The 17,625-nt window shown below is 59.8% G+C and overlaps 2 protein-coding genes across 5 annotated transcripts; one reads left to right on the top strand and one right to left on the bottom strand.

Moving 5' to 3' along the window:
* Positions 1-1,902: 1,902 nt before the first annotated feature.
* Positions 1,903-8,063, bottom strand: USH1G (USH1 protein network component sans). 2 transcript variants are annotated; one of them, XM_045985354.1, is made up of 3 exons: positions 7,879-8,063; positions 4,482-5,699; positions 1,903-3,544 (listed from the first exon to the last, which is right to left on the bottom strand). In XM_045985354.1, the coding sequence occupies exons 1-3, from the start codon at positions 8,040-8,042 to the stop codon at positions 3,541-3,543; spliced, it is 1,386 nt and encodes a 461-aa protein (XP_045841310.1). In that variant the 5' UTR covers positions 8,043-8,063; the 3' UTR covers positions 1,903-3,540. The 2 variants fall into 2 exon arrangements, with proteins under 2 accessions (XP_045841310.1, XP_045841311.1); XM_045985355.1 differs by lacking the exon at positions 1,903-3,544 and having other exon boundaries at positions 4,478-5,699.
* A 1,067-nt stretch (positions 8,064-9,130) lies between these two features.
* OTOP2 (otopetrin 2) lies at positions 9,131-17,622 on the top strand. Of its 3 annotated transcripts, none has more exons than XM_045985351.1 (7): positions 9,131-9,270; positions 9,540-9,888; positions 10,481-10,617; positions 11,773-11,831; positions 12,286-12,419; positions 14,391-15,268; positions 17,386-17,622. In XM_045985351.1, exons 2-7 carry the CDS (start codon positions 9,573-9,575, stop codon positions 17,554-17,556), a joined length of 1,695 nt encoding a protein of 564 aa, XP_045841307.1. In that variant the 5' UTR covers positions 9,131-9,270; positions 9,540-9,572; the 3' UTR covers positions 17,557-17,622. The 3 variants fall into 3 exon arrangements, with proteins under 3 accessions (XP_045841307.1, XP_045841309.1, XP_045841308.1); XM_045985353.1 differs by having other exon boundaries at positions 14,394-15,268; XM_045985352.1 differs by lacking the exon at positions 9,131-9,270 and adding an exon at positions 9,291-9,445.
* Positions 17,623-17,625: the final 3 nt, after the last annotated feature.

The following is a 17,625-nucleotide window of genomic DNA, read 5'->3' on the forward strand; positions in this document are numbered from 1 at the left end:
ACATGGACTCAGAGAGGCTGGGTATCTTAGCCAAGGCCACCCAGCCGGAAAGGACCAGAACCAGTTTTGCTGCCCGGAGCTGGTTGGCTGCCTCCTGAGTCCTGCCACGGCCCATACAACCCAGGCTTATCTCAGAGAAGGCGACACAAGCATGCCCTGGGAGCCCCGGGCTGTCCCACTGTTCTGGGACTGGTCCACACAGGGACAGGAGGCAGATGGCACCACGGAAGGCATCAGGAGACCGAGGGCCACTTTGCCCGCTTGGCTGCCCTGTCACTCCTGCCAGGCCCTCGCCCTCTGGGCCTTCGTTACCTCATCTGCAAATTGAGGTTGCCCCACGTACCCAGGGGCCCTTCTTGCCTCTGCCTCGTTCGGACACCCCCATCTCCTTCAAATGAGTGATCCCGTTGATGACGGAACTTCAGAGCAGTCGAACTAAGCAGTTGAACTTCTTCTGAGCTTGGGGTCCCTGGACCCCTCGGAGCTCCAGAAGCCGCCCGGAATGAGGAGCAGAACTGCAAATGCCTGTGTGTGTCTGATTGTGTATTTTCCCAGGGGAAGTGTCCACATTAGGACCAGATTCTAATCCCTATAGGCGAAGAGCTACTGAGCACTCTCCACTTGCAGAATTGCCCTAACCGCGACGTCAGTTTTAAGGGGAATGGGTTGAGAAGGATGAATCCCTACCACGGAAAATTCTTCCTTTCCCTGTGTTTCAAGTCCCCTCAGACTTCCTGCGGCTGTACCTGCTCCTGTGTCCCGGATTCCACCCTCCGGCCACACGGACCCCTGGAGACCCCAGCCCCCAGTGCTTCCGATTAGCCTCTGTCTCCACGCTGAAGCTCCTATCGGCGGTCTTGTTACTGGGCCCTCACCCCCATGTCCTTCCTGGGGAAGCACGGCGCCAGGACCTGTGGGTCTCTCCTGAGGTAGGTGCAGTGACCAGGATGGCCGGTAGGGGTCGCGGGGGGCACCTCGGAGAACAGAATTCTGCCCCCTTCTTAGCCTGGGGGTGAGGAAAGTGTACCTAAAGGCAGGAGGCCCGTGTTCTGGGTCCGGATCTTCCCCTCAGTAGACTTCAATTTTCCCATCTGTAAAGTGGAACCCCAGTCTAGTGGAATCCTAGAACCCCAGAGGGTTGCTAAGCAACCTTTCTGCTGGGACATCCTCTGGACCTTTCCGATTGATGCTGGAGGGAGAGAGGTGTCTTGAACTCCCTTTGGCAGAAGCACTTGACCCAGCAGCCTTAGGGAATGAAATAAAATGACTCAGGGGGCCCTTTCCCAGACGTGATTGAGCAAACAGAGGCCACTGTCCTCCAGCTTAAGGGGAAGCCTTACTCCCTGGGGAGAAAGGAGGGTTCTAAATAGGGCTGCCCCAAGAGCTTCTGGAGCTGGTGAGGGAAATGGGGACCACACCTGTGGCCTCCTAGGCTGGGCAGGGGCCTTGAGGTGAGGCCTTATGGGGCTTGGGAGGTGGGTGACGGCCTCCTTGGGTACAGCTTCTGCCCGTGTCCAGAGAAGGCCACGCAGACTCCAGCGGGGAGGGAGAATGGGTCCTTCTGCCTTCAGCAGCTGCAGGATCTGGGAGAAAGACTGGAACCCAGACCATCCATCCCGGTTCTTCTGAACACTCTCTCTACCAAAGCTCCAAATTCTGGGCCAGAGAGAGCAGGATGAAGGGTCCAGGGATGAGGGAAGGCCCTGCAGGGATGCATGGGGGGGGAGCCCAACCACCCATCCCTAGACTCCCCCCTCCAGGGGTCCACAAGGACCAAATCTTCTCAGATACAAAAAGACCTTCTCCCGCTCCCACCCCCAAGTGATTAAAGAATGAGACACAGGCGTGACGATACAGAACATTTTCTACAAAAGTTGTAATGAGCTTGCGGGAGGGGTACTTTGTAGGGCAGTGGGAATCCCAGAGCCTGTCCCACCCCAGCACTGGGAGAACTAGGAGGAGGCTGAGGCCAGGACACAGACAGGGGCCAGAAGAGAAAGGGCTGGGGCTCTGAGGAAGTCGAGTCGGCACTTGGGGGCAGCCCCAGGCCCAGGCCAAGAGAACAGGGAAAAGGACTGGGGTGGGCTCAGGATGCGGTGGCAGGCAGCCAAGCCTGCAGTGTGGGAACAGAAACCGCTTCCGCCATGGGCCCCGCTCTGGGCAGACCAGACGCACCAGAGGGAGGCCTGTGGCATTTTCTGGGGGTTCTCTAGTCCCCTGGCCCAGTCAAGGGGGCCCAGGAGAGAGACGGGGGCTGTGGCAGTGCTCCCAGTGGGAGCTGCTTCCCAAGCTGAGGGTCAGGAACCGGGATCCGCTGCTGAAAGCATGAGGGGCACACCGGGGGCCCCCCCCGAGTACCTCTCCCACAGCCGTGACCTCAGTCTGATTGGAAAAGCAAGGACACCTGCCTGAGGACCCCCTGGGGCTGGCCGTTCCCCTGGTCTCACCGCCGTCACAGAGAGGGACGCATGCTGAGCTCCCACTGACACACGGCGCACGCAGAACCGCGCAGCCGCCCGGCTGCCTCCCCACCAGGAGGCAAATCCACCAACCAGCCCTCAACACAGACACACATGCACAGAGTCCTGGGGACCCGGGGACAGCCAGCAGCTTAGATCAGCCACATCCTCAGGCTCTTTCCCTGTCCATAGCGTGTGACTGGCCCCCAAGAGGCCAGACACCCAGACGTGCCCAGTCTCCGCCTGTCTCTGGCCTGGGAGACTCGGAGGCAGTTGGCGGCTGCCGCCCTCCAACCCAGAGCTCGCCCACCAGGCCTACAGGCCCTAATACCGCAGCTCACTGCTCTAGCACCTTGTATCTACTGCCCTGACCCTCTGGGGTCCCTGGAGGGCCCAGGCTGGAGGCAGGGGGGAGGAGGGCAGTGTGAGGAGGACAGAGTCAGGCTGGGTCCCACCACAAGCTGGGAAGGATGCTAGGCACCCCCGTCCCCCCCACCCCGGCCTGGCACTCCAGCTCCCCCGCATGGCCAGCAGGAGAAGGAGAAGGGGGCTGGCTGTGATTGGGACGGGGTGGGGACTAAAGTCAGGGCATTTGGCTGAAGAGTCTAGCCAGGAACCTCCCCTCTAGGGTGTGGGGGGGAGGGGAGCCAGCCCAAACTCTTCCCTTCACAAAAATGGAGGAAGTGAGCAAGTCTCCAGCCTGAACACAGCAACAGGACCTTTGGAGGAGGGGTGGGGAGAGAGGACTCCTCACACTCCCATTCAGCTCTAACAAGCCTGTCATCTATTCCCTGGGGCTCCAGCACCCCCCTTCCTCTGGGGCTGGCCTCCCACAAATCCACACGTCCTTGGAGCCGTTCAGATGGGGGAGGCTCAAGGGCTCTGGGACCCCTTGCTGGTAGCTCCAGGCTACACGTCTGCTGTGGAGTGTGGACAGGCTTTCAAAGGAGAAGACCACATGGCCTTTGCTCCCGGGAGGAGGGGGTGGCTTCAGGGCTGGCGACTGTGAGGACTTCATGGCCCCACGGTGGGTTGTGGCAACTTGCAATTATTTCATTTTGGTCTGGAGAGGAGCCTCCTGTTACCTGCAGAGAAAGACACAGAAACAGACTTCAGGTAAGGGCCTTCAGGACCATGTTAAACCAACACCAGTCTTTCGGTCAAGCAGTCCTCTCCTGACAGGCTAATGGTCTGGGATGGGGCCCTTGGCCAGGGGGTGTCTTCCCCATCCCCGGAACTCTAAACCAGCCTGCCTCCCCACACCCACGCCTGCCCAGCTGTGCAGGGTAAAGGCCATAGACACCAAAAGGAGGCGGCAGCATTTGCTGGGCTTGTGGGATGCCACGACAAAGGGGTCGGGGGAGAACCAGACCACCAGTGTGGTAGCAGACCTGAGCTCCCTCTGATTGCTTTTGAACGTGACGGCTCTCCTCCCATGGGAGTCACAAGGCTCTGGAGCCACACAGACCAGGGGTCAAGCCCAGGCTCTGCACCAGGCAGCAGCAGGACCTTGGGGTGAGCTGCTGGAACTCTCTGAGCCTCCACTTGCTGTCCTGGAAAATGGGGCGACGCAGCCCCCGCACATGGGAGCTGGGGAGGACTCAGTGAGAGGACATGTGGAGGGCCATCTCTAGCACCCGGTGGAGGGGAGGGCTCAAAACGTCCTGGCTGTGAGGACTCTGACTACTTACTGTTTGGCGTCCACAAAGACACCCATTTTGGGGGCACTCTGATATCTCCAAAATCAAGGAGCCGTTTACATTAGCTGGGATAAGAAGGCCTCCAGTGCTCATTAAATTGGCAGCTTCTTTTTCAGAATTGGGGGCAAACAAATTAACTGTGACCTCTTGTCTTTGATGAAGGCTTGGATTTTAGGAAATAGGGTATTACACCCCCCCCCACACACATACACACACTCCTGGAAAGGCAGATCCTCCCCACGCCCTACCCCACCCTGCCCCACAACTCCCTAAGGCCTTCCAGGCTCCTATCTCCCCAGGTCCCCAAAGCTGGGGCACTCACAACTCCGTGTCCTCCAGGGCCGGCGGGCGTTCCAGCGCCTGCCTCCTCCTCCTCACGGCCCCCAGAATCTTCTTGCGGGGCCCCAGGGGGACGCTGATGCTGCGGAGGTCAAGGTCGGAGCACAGCATCAAGGCCTCGAGGTCAATCTTCTCCTGCCGCAGGAGGGAGGCGAAGTCCTCCATGTGCAGGGAAGCCAAGAAGGTCTCCAGCGGGCTCGTCTCGGGCTCCAGGTCCTCATCCAGGCCCAAGTCCAGCTCGTCCCAGGGCAGCTCCTCCCCGCAGCTGCGGTCCTGCAGGCTGTTGGCACTGCCCAGGCTGTCGTCGTCCAGGCTGGGGGAGCTCTGCAGCCGACCTCGCGGGGCGCCCCCGCCGTCCAGCGCCGCGTCCTCGCGGCCCAGCCCGTGCAGCCCGCTGCTCAAGTAGTTCCTGCGGAACACCATGGTGCCCAGGCCGGGGCGGGTAAACAGGGAGTCGTGGCCTGAGTCGGTGCTGACCTCCGAGTGGGCCGGCTCGGCCGCCAGCGTGGCACGGGAGACGCTGTCCTCGTCGGAGAGGAACATGTCCCGGAGCGGGGAGCGGCCCCACTCCTTGGGGTTGGCGTAGGTGCCCTGGCGCACGAACATCACGTCGCTGCCCAGCTGCAGGCCCGAGAGCGAGCGCACGCTCTTGCGGCCGTCCTCGGAGATCTTGAAGGTGCCCTCGCCGCCCTGCTTGCGCCGCTCCAGCTTCCGCTGGATCTTGGCCTTGCCCCTGGCCGTGCCATGCAGCGTGGCCTGCGAGTAGGGCAGCTGGCTGCCCAGCGCCAGGTGCTGCAGCCGGCGGCTCAGGGTGCTGGACGTGAGGCTGGAGAAGCTGAGCGCGTCCGAGCGCTCGGCCAGCTCGCGCCGGTAGCGCCGCTCCATGCGCTCGTGATGCTTGCGCTGCATCTTGGCGCACTCGCGGATGCGCCGCTCGGCCTCGCGGAAGGCCTTGTCCTTCAGCTTGCCCACCAGCTTGGGGTTGAGGCTGCTCTGCTTGGCCGCGATGGAGTCCAGGTAGCGCACGCACTCCATGTGGCCCTTCATGGCGGCCATGTCCAGCGGCGTGTGGTAGTCGTTGTCCAGGCACCAGATGTTGGCCCCGAAGGACACCAGGAAGGAGAGGCAGTGCAGGTGGCCATTGGAAGCTGCCAGGTGCAGGGGCGTGTTGCCCCAGATGTCGCACTTGTCTGGGTCACCCCTGCAGGAAGCACACGCAGGGAGGGGTGATGAGCCAACACAGTTTCGGGCTCTGGCTGCAGGGGCGCGAAGCATGGGCACCCCAGCGGGACCCCAGGGCCGGAGATGTCTCCTCTGACTCCAGGAGACGCCAGACGGACCTGGGGGCGGGGCGGGGGGGGTGGGTTTGTGGAGGGCGATGAAGGCGGAAATGGCCCCAGACCAGCAGGGGGCGGGGCGACAGAAAAGGCGGGGCCAGGGCGGGGCCTTCCCCAAGAGAACTGATGGCTGGGAATCTCAGGGGATAAATATTTGATGCCCAGAGAGAAAGGAGTGAATTATTCATGGAGCCCAGCGGGGAGCTGTCCCAGAGAGGTGGTGGGCCAGGGCCGAGTCTGGGTCTCTAGGGAGGCGTGGTGGTGAGTGTGGCTGCGGGTGTAGGGGTGACCCTAAGAGAGGGCACAAGAGAGTGGTGGGTGCGGAGCCTGCGCCCTGGGTGAGTGTGCGTAAGGGTGTGTGCCTGCGTGTCGGCGGGCACGGCCATGTCTGCAGGGAGCAGGGCCAGGCCTGGCAAGGCTGCGTGTGAGAGCAGGTGTCGGGTCTTGGCCTGGGCTGGGAGGGGAGCGTGGGGGCAGCCAGGACCAAAGAGGAGGAGCAGGCAAGTCTGCAACCGAGGCCCAGCTGCCCTTCCTTCCGCGGGGCTGCCCCATCTTTGGGAGCCTTGTCAGGCAGGCTGGCTTGTGCCTGCCCAGGGGACCCCCCCCCAGCACCCTCCAACACCCTCCACACCAGATTGTGCCCCCTTGGGCATGCTCCAGCGGGCTCCTCCAAGCTCTCCCCTCCCACAGAGGCCTGGCTCAGTACCTCTGCCTCACACTAATGAGGCCACGAGCCCATCCCGCAGAGCTGGAGGAAGAATCACCCCTTGTCTCAACAGCTCCCCCCACAAGCTCCTCCTCACTTCCCCTATTGGTCGCCAAGTCCTGCAGGACGATGTGGCAAGGAGCTGCTTGGCATCTGGCCCACACCCCATCCAGTACCGGCCTTTGCTCTCTGTAGGAGCTGGGGGACTTGGTGTACCAGGAAGGCACTCTTTCCCCCACTCCGGTGGACCTCTCTGATGGGGGGCAGTATGGCAGGACCGCTGTGTGCTCTCTTGGTGTGGGAAGGGGCCAGTCTGGCCTTCTCAGAACGTGGCTCAGCAGCCTGGTCTTAAGGGCTGCTCCCACCTGCTGCTGGACTGGGAAGTGGCATCAGAGGGAGGGCAAAGGGGTTCCCCACCCACCACATGCTCAGGCCACAGGCCAGCATCTGGCACTAAGACCAGCTGGGCCCCTTTCCCTCCACCGTGATTTCCCAGGGCCTAAGATGTTCCTGTGAACCCTCCTGGGGCATGTCTTCTTGGGGAATGGCTTCCACTCCTTTTCCCTGCCCAGGCTGCCCAGGTGTCCGGTTCAACCAGGTGACCTCTCTGTATAAAACTGCGGAGGCTGGCCAAGTTGTCCACAGGGTCATTTAGACCCAGGAGCCCACGTCAGTGGCCCTGGACCCTGAAGTCCTTCATTGCTACCTTCAAACCCCTTTCCTGGCCCTGAGGCCTGGAGTCTAGGCCCACTGCTCCCCCCAGACAACTCCTGAAGGAGGGAGAGGGAGCCTGCTCTGAGCAGAGGGGCACAGAGGGAGTTAATGAGGCTGCTGAACCCACTGACATTTGGTGCTGCGGACAGCGCCCATAAATCCCAAGAATGAGCGTGTGAGCCCCAGCCTGCGGGGAGGGGCAGCTCTGGGTGGGAGAGCCCCTTGGACCGCAGGCTGGGGAGTGGACACTAACGAGCCTCTCCTCGCACTGTCTGTGCCCCCCCCCCCTTTCTTCCCGTGCTGCCCACCCAGGAGACCTCTTCCACCTTCCCCTCGCTCTTCGGCCCCTCCCATAATCATGGGCCCCCCAACCCAGTCCCTCCGCTCCTAGCGCCACATCCGGGTCACAAGTGTCCCATACCTCAAGTTGTGCCCCCGCCCACCAGTGCCAGGCTCCAGGGTCCCACCTGAGGGTCAGCGGGGTAGAGAAGAGGGCAGCTCAGAGGACAGAGGGGGAAGATAGGTTGGAGTCTTGGGGAGTGTGTCTCAGGGGGCCGGAGGGACCTGAAGGCTCTCTTTCCCCTCCACTGGGGGGCTTAGGCAGGGACAGGCTGGGTACTCACCCTCGGCTCACGATGACACGCAGCGATTCCAGGTTGCCATGGTAGGCAGCCCAGAGAGTGGGAGTCATGCCATCCTCATCGGGGGCGTTCAGCTCCTTCCTGGTGGCCTCTTTGAGGAGCTCCAGGTAGCCGTCCCGGGCCGCCCGGTGGTACTGGTCGTTCATGGCGCCTGGCTTGGACAGGGTGGGCAGGGGGCGCGGGGAAATGCCCCCCGCGGGGGAGGGCGGCGGGGTTAGGGCTGAGGCATGGGGTTGGGGGAGGGGGCCGAGCAGGGGCCGGGGCCGCCAGCCCCCGCTGCCGCAGACGGAGGTTGCGGAGCGCCAGAGCCGCCGCTACTCCGACATCTGAGCCGCTCGCCCCGGGTGGGAGGGGGGAAGGATCTCCCGCTGCCCAGGGAGCCGCCCCCGGGTTGCCCCTGGGTCCTAAACACCCTGCTCCAGCGCACAGGGGTGACCCACGCGAGGCCCTGCCCTCGCTCCAAAAGTGGTGACCCCAGCGCCCCGCCCCATGAGGCCCGGTCTGGGGACAGTGGGGGAGGGGGTGTCTGTCCCTGCGGCTCCCGAGGTCTTCACCGTCGAAGGAAGGGGCCCAGCGCTGAGGAGGGGTGTCTGCGGGCAGTCAGGATCCCTAGGACGGAGGCTTGGGACGGGTAGGAGGACTGACGCCCAGACAGCGAGTAGCTCCCCCTCGCCCCGGCAGTCCCGGCGGCCCCTGGCGCGCGCGGGGTCGGCGAGCCGCGGCCCAGCAGGGGGCGCTCGAAGACTGGACGCGGACTCGGCGCGGCCGGAGAACTTCTCCCCAAGCCCGACCTCGCGGCTTCCAGCGGAGCAGAAGGCTGCCGGGAGGGATAGAGGGAGAAGGAACTTCGGTCTCTGTGAGGGTGTCGGGGAAACGGGCACTGGGGTCGCGATCCTCGGGCAGCACCAGAGGAGCACGAAGGTATAGGGTGCGCCGCGTCTGGGAGGGTGTCGGGGTGCCCGCGGGCCCCGGGGAGCCTATCGAGCAGCAGCCCTCGGGGCTCTGGACGGCGCGGACTGCGGGGCGCGAGGGCGCGGTGGGCGCCGGGGGCGGGGTGCCCTCTGGGTGCCGCAGTGCAGGGCTGCGCCCAAGCCTGGCCGCGCCAAGGTGACGGGACGGCGCGGGAGGGGGCGCCCGTTAACGGGTAAATATAAATCTTACCTTATCTTGCTCCCGCTCTCTGTTCCCTAAATTCAGCTCGGGGAAAAGATGGATCATGTGAGCGGGACTGAGAGATTTATGGAGCTGAGCTCCCGCGGCTGTAAATCACCCTGCCCTCCCCGGTATAAAGCGCCCGTCCAGCCCGGTGTGGGAGAGAGGAGACGCTCGCCGCCCCCTGACCCCCTGCTCAGCGCCGTCTCCCGGCCCGGCCAGGTGGGTGCCCGGACCAGACGGTGGACGGACGCGGGAGTGGGGGCGTTGGTCGGGGTCCGACGGGGCTGCCGCCGCTTCTCCTTCCCTCCGTCGTCGAGCGAGAGACCCGAAGCGTCGGCTTTTCTCTTCCCTTTCCCCAGCGCTTCCTCCACCACCCGCAACCCCCACCCTCCGGGTGAGGAACTTCTCGGTTCCTAAATCTAGGGATAAGGTGGGGGAGGGAGAGCCCTCGGGGTTGACCTGGGGTCCTGTCCGCTCTTCCTCCACAGTGACCCGTCCAGCCTCCCCCAGTCGCCCCTGCCATGTCGGAGGAGTCGGCCCCGGGCCCCAAGGAGAGCCCGCCGGCCGAGCCACGGGCAGGCTCCCGCGAGGTGTGGAAGAAGGGCGGCCGCCTTCTGTCCGTGCTGCTGGCCGTGAACGTGCTGCTCCTCGCCTGCACGCTCATCAGCGGCGGCGCCTTCAACAAGGTAGCGGTGTATGACACCGACGTGTTCGCGCTGCTCACCACCATGATGCTGCTCGCCTCCCTCTGGATCCTCTTCTACCTCCTGCGGACCGTGCGCTGCCCCAACGCCGTCCCCTACCGGGACGCGCACGCCGGCCCCATCTGGCTCCGAGGTGCCAGGGAGGGCGGGCTGGGGCGGGAGGAAGTGGGGGGGCAGGAGAGGAGCCAGAGCCTGGGACTGTCCGAGGAATTGTGGAGCGCGCGTCAAGGTAGGGGGCTGAGAAATTCCCAGGGGGCCAGATGTGGCTGAAGATGAGAGAGGCTGCGGCTAAAAGAGAAGAGGAAGGGAAATAGCCTTGGAAGAAGAATGACGTGAGGGATGGAGAGGGACTTCTTTGCTCTTCCTAAAGACTGAAAAGGGGTGGTCATGGGACAGCCTTAGACGGAGAACTGAGGACAGATGACAGCTGCAATTGAAAAAGCCCACTGAGGGCCGTTCTTCCCCCAATCCAAGCAGCCCCAAAGAGACAGGGCTTCCATCCATCCATCCATCCACTCACTCAATCCTGTACTCACTCTCCATCCATCCATTCACTGTCAGTACATCCGTTCACCCACCCACCTAACCGTCCACCCATCATCCAACTCTCCAACTCTCCATCCATCCCACCACACCCCCCCCCCCCACCAACTGCCCATCTAGTCATTCCTCCTCAGGTCTACAAACCATCCTCTCTGACCCCCCACCCCACCCCTCATTCCCAGGTGGGCTGGTGCTGTTTGGGATCTGCACTCTTGTCATGGATGTCTTCAAGACTGGCTACTACTCCAGTTTCTTTGAGTGCCAGTCGGCCATCAAGATCCTGCACCCTCTCACCCAGGCTGTGTTTGTCATCGTCCAGGTGGGTGGGAGGAGTGTTCTTGAGTGTGGTGGAAAGGAGCCAACACCTGGCGTGAGGTCTGGAGATCTCTCTAGCCCCTTCTACCCTGAGCAATCAAGTAAGGCGGGGATAGGACTGTAGCGTGTATCACATGACTCCATAAATCTGGAAGCACTTTGTAATGAAGTCATATCCAGATGTGAGCTCCTCCTTGGGGTCCCTGCGATTTTCATTTCAACCCAAGCAGTGCCGGTATTAACATCTAGGATGCCTGAGCTGGGGTAGCTGCCATGTCTCCTAGAACCTGGTTCGCCCTCCCTGGGTGCCTGTAGAGGGCATCAGTCTCAGCCCAGGGTCCTGGGGTGGGCATGGAAGGTTTGGCCTCAGCTACTGCCCATAGGTTCTATATCTGTTCAGGAAATAGGGTACCCTGTACCTGGGATTTTTCAGATAAGTTCAAGGATATGTATTTTTATTTGTTGCACACACAACACTCTGAACGATCTCCCGATTGAGCTGAGGCAGGACTGATCTTACATGGGACCGGAACGGATCTCATCCCTGCACCACGACCAGAATACCACATGTAGGGTTCCCTCTCCTGAAACATCAGCCCTGCTGTGTCGATTTCCACAATTCCACACGTTTATGACTTTGGTACTTACGATAGTGTTACACTTTTTCAGTTCATGGGTTTGAAGAATACGCAGGTAGGGCAAAAATACAGATGCCCCCACATCAACAAATACCATGACAAGGATTTGTTGGTAACTACGGGAGGGTTGCAGGACAACAAAGGATGGGAATGGGGCAGGGGATGTTGCCAAGGGGAGGCGAGAAACCATCAGAGACTCTCTACACCTTGGACAAGACCCAGCCTCAGACTGGCCTCACTCCCAGGAATAAGTAACTAGACGGTCAAACTCTACCTGAAAACAACAGTAACAACAAACAAACACCAAGAGTTTACAGGTAACATTTTGCAAATTCTGAAAGAACAGAACTATTTTATACAAATTGTTCCATAGAAAGAGAGAAAGTTCCTTATTCGTTTTGTAAAGCTAAGATAAACTTGGTAGGTTAGTATGGGGGCTCTTGAGGAGGAGGGAACATACTGCTGGGTTTGGACGCAGGCACTCCCGAGTCAATGACCACCCCCACTCTCTCTCAACACAGACTTACTTTCTCTGGGTCTCCTCGAAAGACTGTATTCACGTCCATCTGGATCTGACCCGGTGAGTGCTGGCCCCACAGCTCAATATCCGCGCTCCCCTGGGGATGAGCTTTCCAACCTGGGGCCCGGGTCCTCTTTCTGCACCCCGGGTGGGGTTTCAGCCAAGGCCCCCTTGCTCTGTCAGCCGATTTCACCAGTCTGTGCTGTGTTGTGTGTGGGTGTGCCCACACACTCATACCTGTGTGTTTTCGTGACGTGGGTTATACAGTGTACTGTATGTGCTTTCCTCTAGGAGAGGGAGCGGCAGTGGCCTGAGCCCCTGGACATCCCCTGACCCTCTCCTGGGTGGCATCCTGGCCAGACTAAGTGTTCCTTCCAAACTCAGCTGCTCTGTTCACCCTGCTTTCTTGCTTCCCAACGTCATCTCCCAGTATAGCTCCCCAGCTTTCCGTGCCCCCAGGGACCCACGAAGGACCAGCCTCTCACTGGCCTCTCCGCTCCCCCTTCCCAAACAGGTGCGGTCTCATGTTCACCCTCACCACAAACCTGGCCATCTGGATGGCAGCTGTAGTGGACGAGTCCGTGCACCAGACCCACTCCTATGACAGTTCCCACAGCAACACCAGCCACCTTCGCCTCGCCCTTGACCGTGAGTATCCATCCCAGATTAAACCCGGTGCAGGGACTTCCAGGCTTTTGGCTGGGTGCTCATCTCCCTTGCCCCCATGAGAGAGGAGAGCCTCCCCCTGCTCCAGGCTCCACCTCTGAAGAAGGGTGGGTGTAGGTGACTGCGGAGGGAGGTGTCGGGGACATCTCTTTCTGGAGGATGCAGCCTTGGCCACACTGTTCAGGTCTCCATCCCACTGAGGAACGGATTTGGGCTCCAGAATGAAAGGATGAGGGTGATCAAAATGATCACCCCCAGGGGAGGGGGAAGGGAGGCAGAATAGCTCGATAGTGGACGCATGGGACAGAGTGTGTCAAGGAGGAGGTAGAAATAATAATCACAATGACAACAGTGACACTTTAGTGATATGTCACGTGTGGTGCTAAGTGTCCTAAACACTCTACTGTACTTAACCCTCACAACTTCCCCATGAGATGGGTACTAGGTTTTGTTTTTTTTTTTTTGTTTTTTTTTTAAGAGAGAGCAGGAGAGGTAGGGTGCAGAGGGAGGAAGAGACTCTTCACTGAGCCCAGAGCTTGGTGTAGGGCTCAATCTCACAACCCTGAGACCATGACCTGAGCCGAGATCAAGAGTCAGAGGCTTAACCCACTGAGCCCAGAGATGAGTACTGTTAGTATTCCCATTTTATAGATACAGAAACTAAGGCATAAAAGGTTAAATAGAGCTTGAAATTGGGAGAACTCGTGTTGAGATCCATCTTTGCTTTGAACCAATATGATATACTGAGCAAGAATAGGATCCACAGGCCCCCTGGTCCTAGTTCTCTGGACTTCTGTAGGGCCCCCCTCCCCCACCAACTAGACCAGATGACCAAGTCCATCTGGATTTTGCCTGAAGACACACATACTCTCGGTATGGAAGGGTCCAGGAACAGAAAGCATAGAGCAGAAGACCCCAGCCCAGCAGGACTGATAAAGGACCACCTTGTACATACAGAGGGTTCCTGAGGATGGTTAAAACCAACCCAGAGGGGGTACCTGGGTGGCTCAGTTGGTTAAGTGTCTGACTCTTGATTTTTGGCTCAGGTCATGATCTCAGGGTCATGAGACTGAGCCCTGCATCAGGCTCTGAGTTGGGTGAGTGTGGAGCCTGCTTAAGATTCTCTCTCTCCCTCTTTCTCTGCTCCTCTCCCTGCACACATGCATACTTGCTCGCTCTCTCTTTCTAAAACAAAGCAAAACCAAAAAGACAACCCAGAGAGGTGGCCAACTTAACATGCTGGGGCCCCGGGGTGCGGAGAGGCCTCCTAGGAAGGTAGCTGCCCCGGCGCTAGGAGTCGGGTCAATAACTCTGCCATTACAAGCCACCTTACCTCGGTGAGCCTCAGTTTCTGCATCGGCAAAACCAGTGGGAATAGTTCTGGGAATCCAAAGACATGTTTGCCAAGTTCCAAGGCATTCTATCGAGCACATTCCGGACACAGGACAAGATTCCTGTGCGTGGGCTACAAACCAAAATGATGGGAGGTCACGGGAGACACCTGCCCAAAGCAGCTCACACTCTGGGCTGAGGCAGATGCCGGGGAGAGCTGCAAGGAAGCTTGAATGCTTGGGGTTCCCAAGAGGGCCACCATCTATCAGGAACAGAACCTTGCCTGTCTTGGAGATCCAGGGGTGATTACTGGTTGGGAAGGATTGGAAATGTCTACCTGCAGGAACAGAATGGGATGCGGCAGGCAGAATCTGCAGTTCCGATTTTTGTTGATTGAGCACTGACTGTTTACTGATGCGTCCCAGTCTCTGGCACATAGTAGGTGCTTAGTAAATATTCATGGAATGAAGGCGCGTGCTGGGCCCCGTGCAGGCATTTCGGGATACGGAGGTGAATAGGGCAGACGGTGATTCCACAGGGATGGAGGTCACAGATGCAGGGGAGAAGCGCTGCCCCAGGAAGGCGGGAAGGCGGTCCAGCTCTGTGCCTCTCTCCCCACAGCGGAGCGTGCGGGCAGCTCGGTGGGAGGAGACTGTTCCTGCAACACGGCCATCTGCCAGATCTTCCAACAGGGCTACTTCTACCTGTACCCCTTCAACATTGAGTACAGCCTGTTCGCGTCCACCATGCTGTACGTCATGTGGAAGAATGTGGGCAGGCTGCTGGCCTCCTCCACCCACGGCCACGGCCACACCCCTTCCCGGGTCAGCCTTTTCCGGGAGACCCTTTTCGCCGGCCCGATCCTGGGCCTGATGCTCTTCGTGGTGGGGCTGGCCGTCTTCATCATCTACGAGGTCCAAGTGAGCGCAGAGGGGGGCCGCCTGCAGCAGGCCCTGGTCATCTACTACAGCTTCAACATCATCTGTCTGGGGCTCATGACCTTGGTCAGCCTGAGCGGCTCGGTCATCTACCGTTTTGATCGCCGGGCCATGGATCACCATAAGAACCCCACCCGGACCCTGGATGTGGCGTTGCTGATGGGTGCCGCCCTGGGCCAGTACGCTATCTCCTACTACTCTATCGTAGCCGTGGTGGTGGGCACACCCCGGGACCTGCTGGGGGCGCTCAACCTAGCCCATGCTCTACTCATGATTGCCCAGCACACCTTCCAGAATGTGTTCATCATCGAGAGCCTCCACCGGGGACCGCCCGGGGCTGAGCCCCATGACACCACCCCCAAGGAGCCCTGCCATGGTCTTACCTTTGCCAACCTGGATGCCCTCCACACCTTGCCTGGCTGCCCACCCACTCCTAGGCTTGTTGGCACCAACCCAGTGGGCCCTCAGGAAGCAGTGGCCATCATCTTGGCCCCCAGGGGCCACTGGAGACGCCGGTGCCTGAAGGACATTTCTCTGTTTCTCCTGCTCTGCAATGTCATCGTGAGTAACTGGCGGTCGCGGGGCAGGGGGAGATGGGAAGGGGCTGGGGGGAAGAGAAGGCCAAGGAAGGATTCTCTTTCAGGCTCATTCACGTGCCCTTCTCTGTCTTGCCCCCAGCCCACTGGAGAAGCCTACAGCTCTCTAGGAGAGAAGCAGGTTCTGAGAGGGTCAGACGAAGTCCCTGGGCAAACAGCATCCCAGGGCACAGAGAGAGAATGAAATCCCAGCCTTCTGGCATCTAGGCTGCAGATGGAACGGGAGGGGTCCCAGGGAATGCTGACATGGGGGCTGGGCGGAAGTGAGAGGGAGCTGTGAAGTGATGTAGAGGGAGGGTGCCCTCACCCCTAGGTGGAAGGTGTGACTGCTCCTGGGAACTTGTGACCAGCCCACTTCTCAGAATAATTGGAGCAGCAGCAGGAAGTAGCAGAGACCAGCCTAAGTGTGAGCGCTCTCTTCGAGGGCAGCAGAGGGCTGGCCTGGAAGGGCCGGCGAAGGGGGGGCAGGGCATTCGCGACAGTGCCCCGTCCCGGCTAATTCAGCAGAACCGCTTCCTAAGAGAAACTGTCAGCAGCAGACCTCACCCCAGGGCAGAAACACTCCCCATGAAGACACACACCCCAGTAAAAGAATACCCCTCCTGCGGCTACAGCCCAATAGAGAAACGCTCCAGTGTGGATAAAATCCTCAGGGGAGAAATTTCTAGTATGCAAACATGTACCCATGTGAGCATATCCCAAATAAAGAGCAGCTGTGCTGAAGTTTCACTAAGTATAAAAATGGCCCTTTCAGCTACAACGTCCAACAGAAAAATATCCCCAACATACAAACAAACACCCTTTTTAAAAAAGATTTTATTTATTTATTTGACAGACAGAGATCACAAGTAGGCAGAGAGGCAGGCAGAGAGTGAGGAAGGGAAGCAGGCTCCCCGCTGAGCAGAGAGCCCGATGTGGAGCTCGATCCCAAGACCCCAGGATCATGACCTGAGCCAAAGGCAGAGGCTTTAACCCACTGAGCCGCCCAGGCGCCCCCAAACAAACACCCTTAATGTGGGTCTGTCCCGATGGAGAGCATGTCTGCAGAGGGAGTCCACCAGGGCACCAGCGACCCTGACCTGGGTGCGTTTTTAGTGTGTTCCCACTGTGAATACTGCCCAGCCTGCAGGTAATCGGTTTTAAAAAGAAAAAAGAAAGAAAAAAAAGGTGATCACCAGTCTCTGACCCTCCAGTAGAAGCAATAAAGCTCAAAACTTCCTTAAATCTTGGGCCAGCCTGGGAGCCTCCCCTGCCCTCCCTCCCCCACCCCCCCATCCCTGCCTGGCCCTGCCCTCACCTCCCCCACCCCCACCCAGGGCCCCCTCCTGCAGGCTAGGAGCCACCTTCTGGATGTTTTGCTCAGGGTATATGCTCCTGATTCAACTCTAGGAGCATCATCTCTGACTCCATTTCAGAGGACAGAAACAGTCTCCAAAAGGAGCCACGCGTGCTCAAGGACAGTCAGCTAGGGTTGGGAAGGCGGGTGGCGGGGGGGGAGACTGCCCTGGAAGCCATTGTTGCTTGCTTCATACCCCACACCTGGACCGTCTGAGCTCCCGCGAAAGATGAAGCAGGCTTCCATCGTTAACATCCTCCCAGACCTGGGAAAGGAGCAGAGCTGCAGAACGGAGCTTATGGAGGGTGGGGGTGGAGTTCACTTCTGGCTGGATCCTGACACCCCTGCCCTGGGCCTGCCTGATTCTCCCACCGCCCTGCACACATCTGTCCAGGAGCGAGCCGCTGATTTAGGCATTTATGCCAAATTCTCACATCATCTATCTTCTCCTCCTCCCCATCTGACAAATGAGCCATAAGAACAGGGTAGGGGAAGCGATCCCAGAGGGAGCCCCAGCCTGGGGGTGGGCAAGTTCTGTTGGGCCCATTTTCTGAGCTCCTTAGTGAGTGCCAAACCCTGCCCAAGGTCCTGAGGTTCCCCACTCACCAGCCCCCAGCCCTTGCCGTCCAACAAACTAGAGGGCTGGGACCCCCATCCTGTCTCCCCCTCCCCCAGCTAAGTCCACAGCAATGACCTGCAAGTGGCCAGTCCGGGCCAGGTCCTGACGCCTCCCTCTCTCACCACAGCTGTGGATCATGCCTGCCTTCGGAGCCCGCCCTCACTTCAGCAACACCGTGGAGGTCGACTTCTACGGCTACTCCCTCTGGGCGGCCATCGTCAATATCTGTCTGCCCTTCGGCATCTTCTACCGCATGCACGCTGTCTCCAGCCTGCTGGAGGTCTACGTGTTGTCCTGAAGCCCCTGAGAGACACGTAGCGGTGGGGCTCGGCTCATGTGCCCACTCAGAGACACCCCCCCCCGCAGG

Source organism: Meles meles, chromosome 18 (assembly GCF_922984935.1).
Source record: "Meles meles chromosome 18, mMelMel3.1 paternal haplotype, whole genome shotgun sequence".
NCBI lineage: Eukaryota > Metazoa > Chordata > Mammalia > Carnivora > Mustelidae > Meles > Meles meles.

Coding starts and splice junctions, on each gene's coding strand:
- OTOP2 (XM_045985351.1), top strand. CDS start 9,573: ATGTCGGAGGAGTCGGCCCCGGGCCCCAAGGAGAGCCCGCCGGCCGAG. Junction 11,832..12,285: donor GTCCATCTGGATCTGACCCG/GTGAGTGCTGGC, acceptor CTTCCCAAACAG/GTGCGGTCTCATGTTCACCC. Junction 12,420..14,390: donor CCTTCGCCTCGCCCTTGACC/GTGAGTATCCAT, acceptor CTCTCCCCACAG/CGGAGCGTGCGGGCAGCTCG.
- USH1G (XM_045985354.1), bottom strand. CDS start 8,042: ATGAACGACCAGTACCACCGGGCGGCCCGGGACGGCTACCTGGAGCTC. Junction 5,700..7,878: donor CGTGTCATCGTGAGCCGAGG/GTGAGTACCCAG, acceptor TGCTTCCTGCAG/GGGTGACCCAGACAAGTGCG.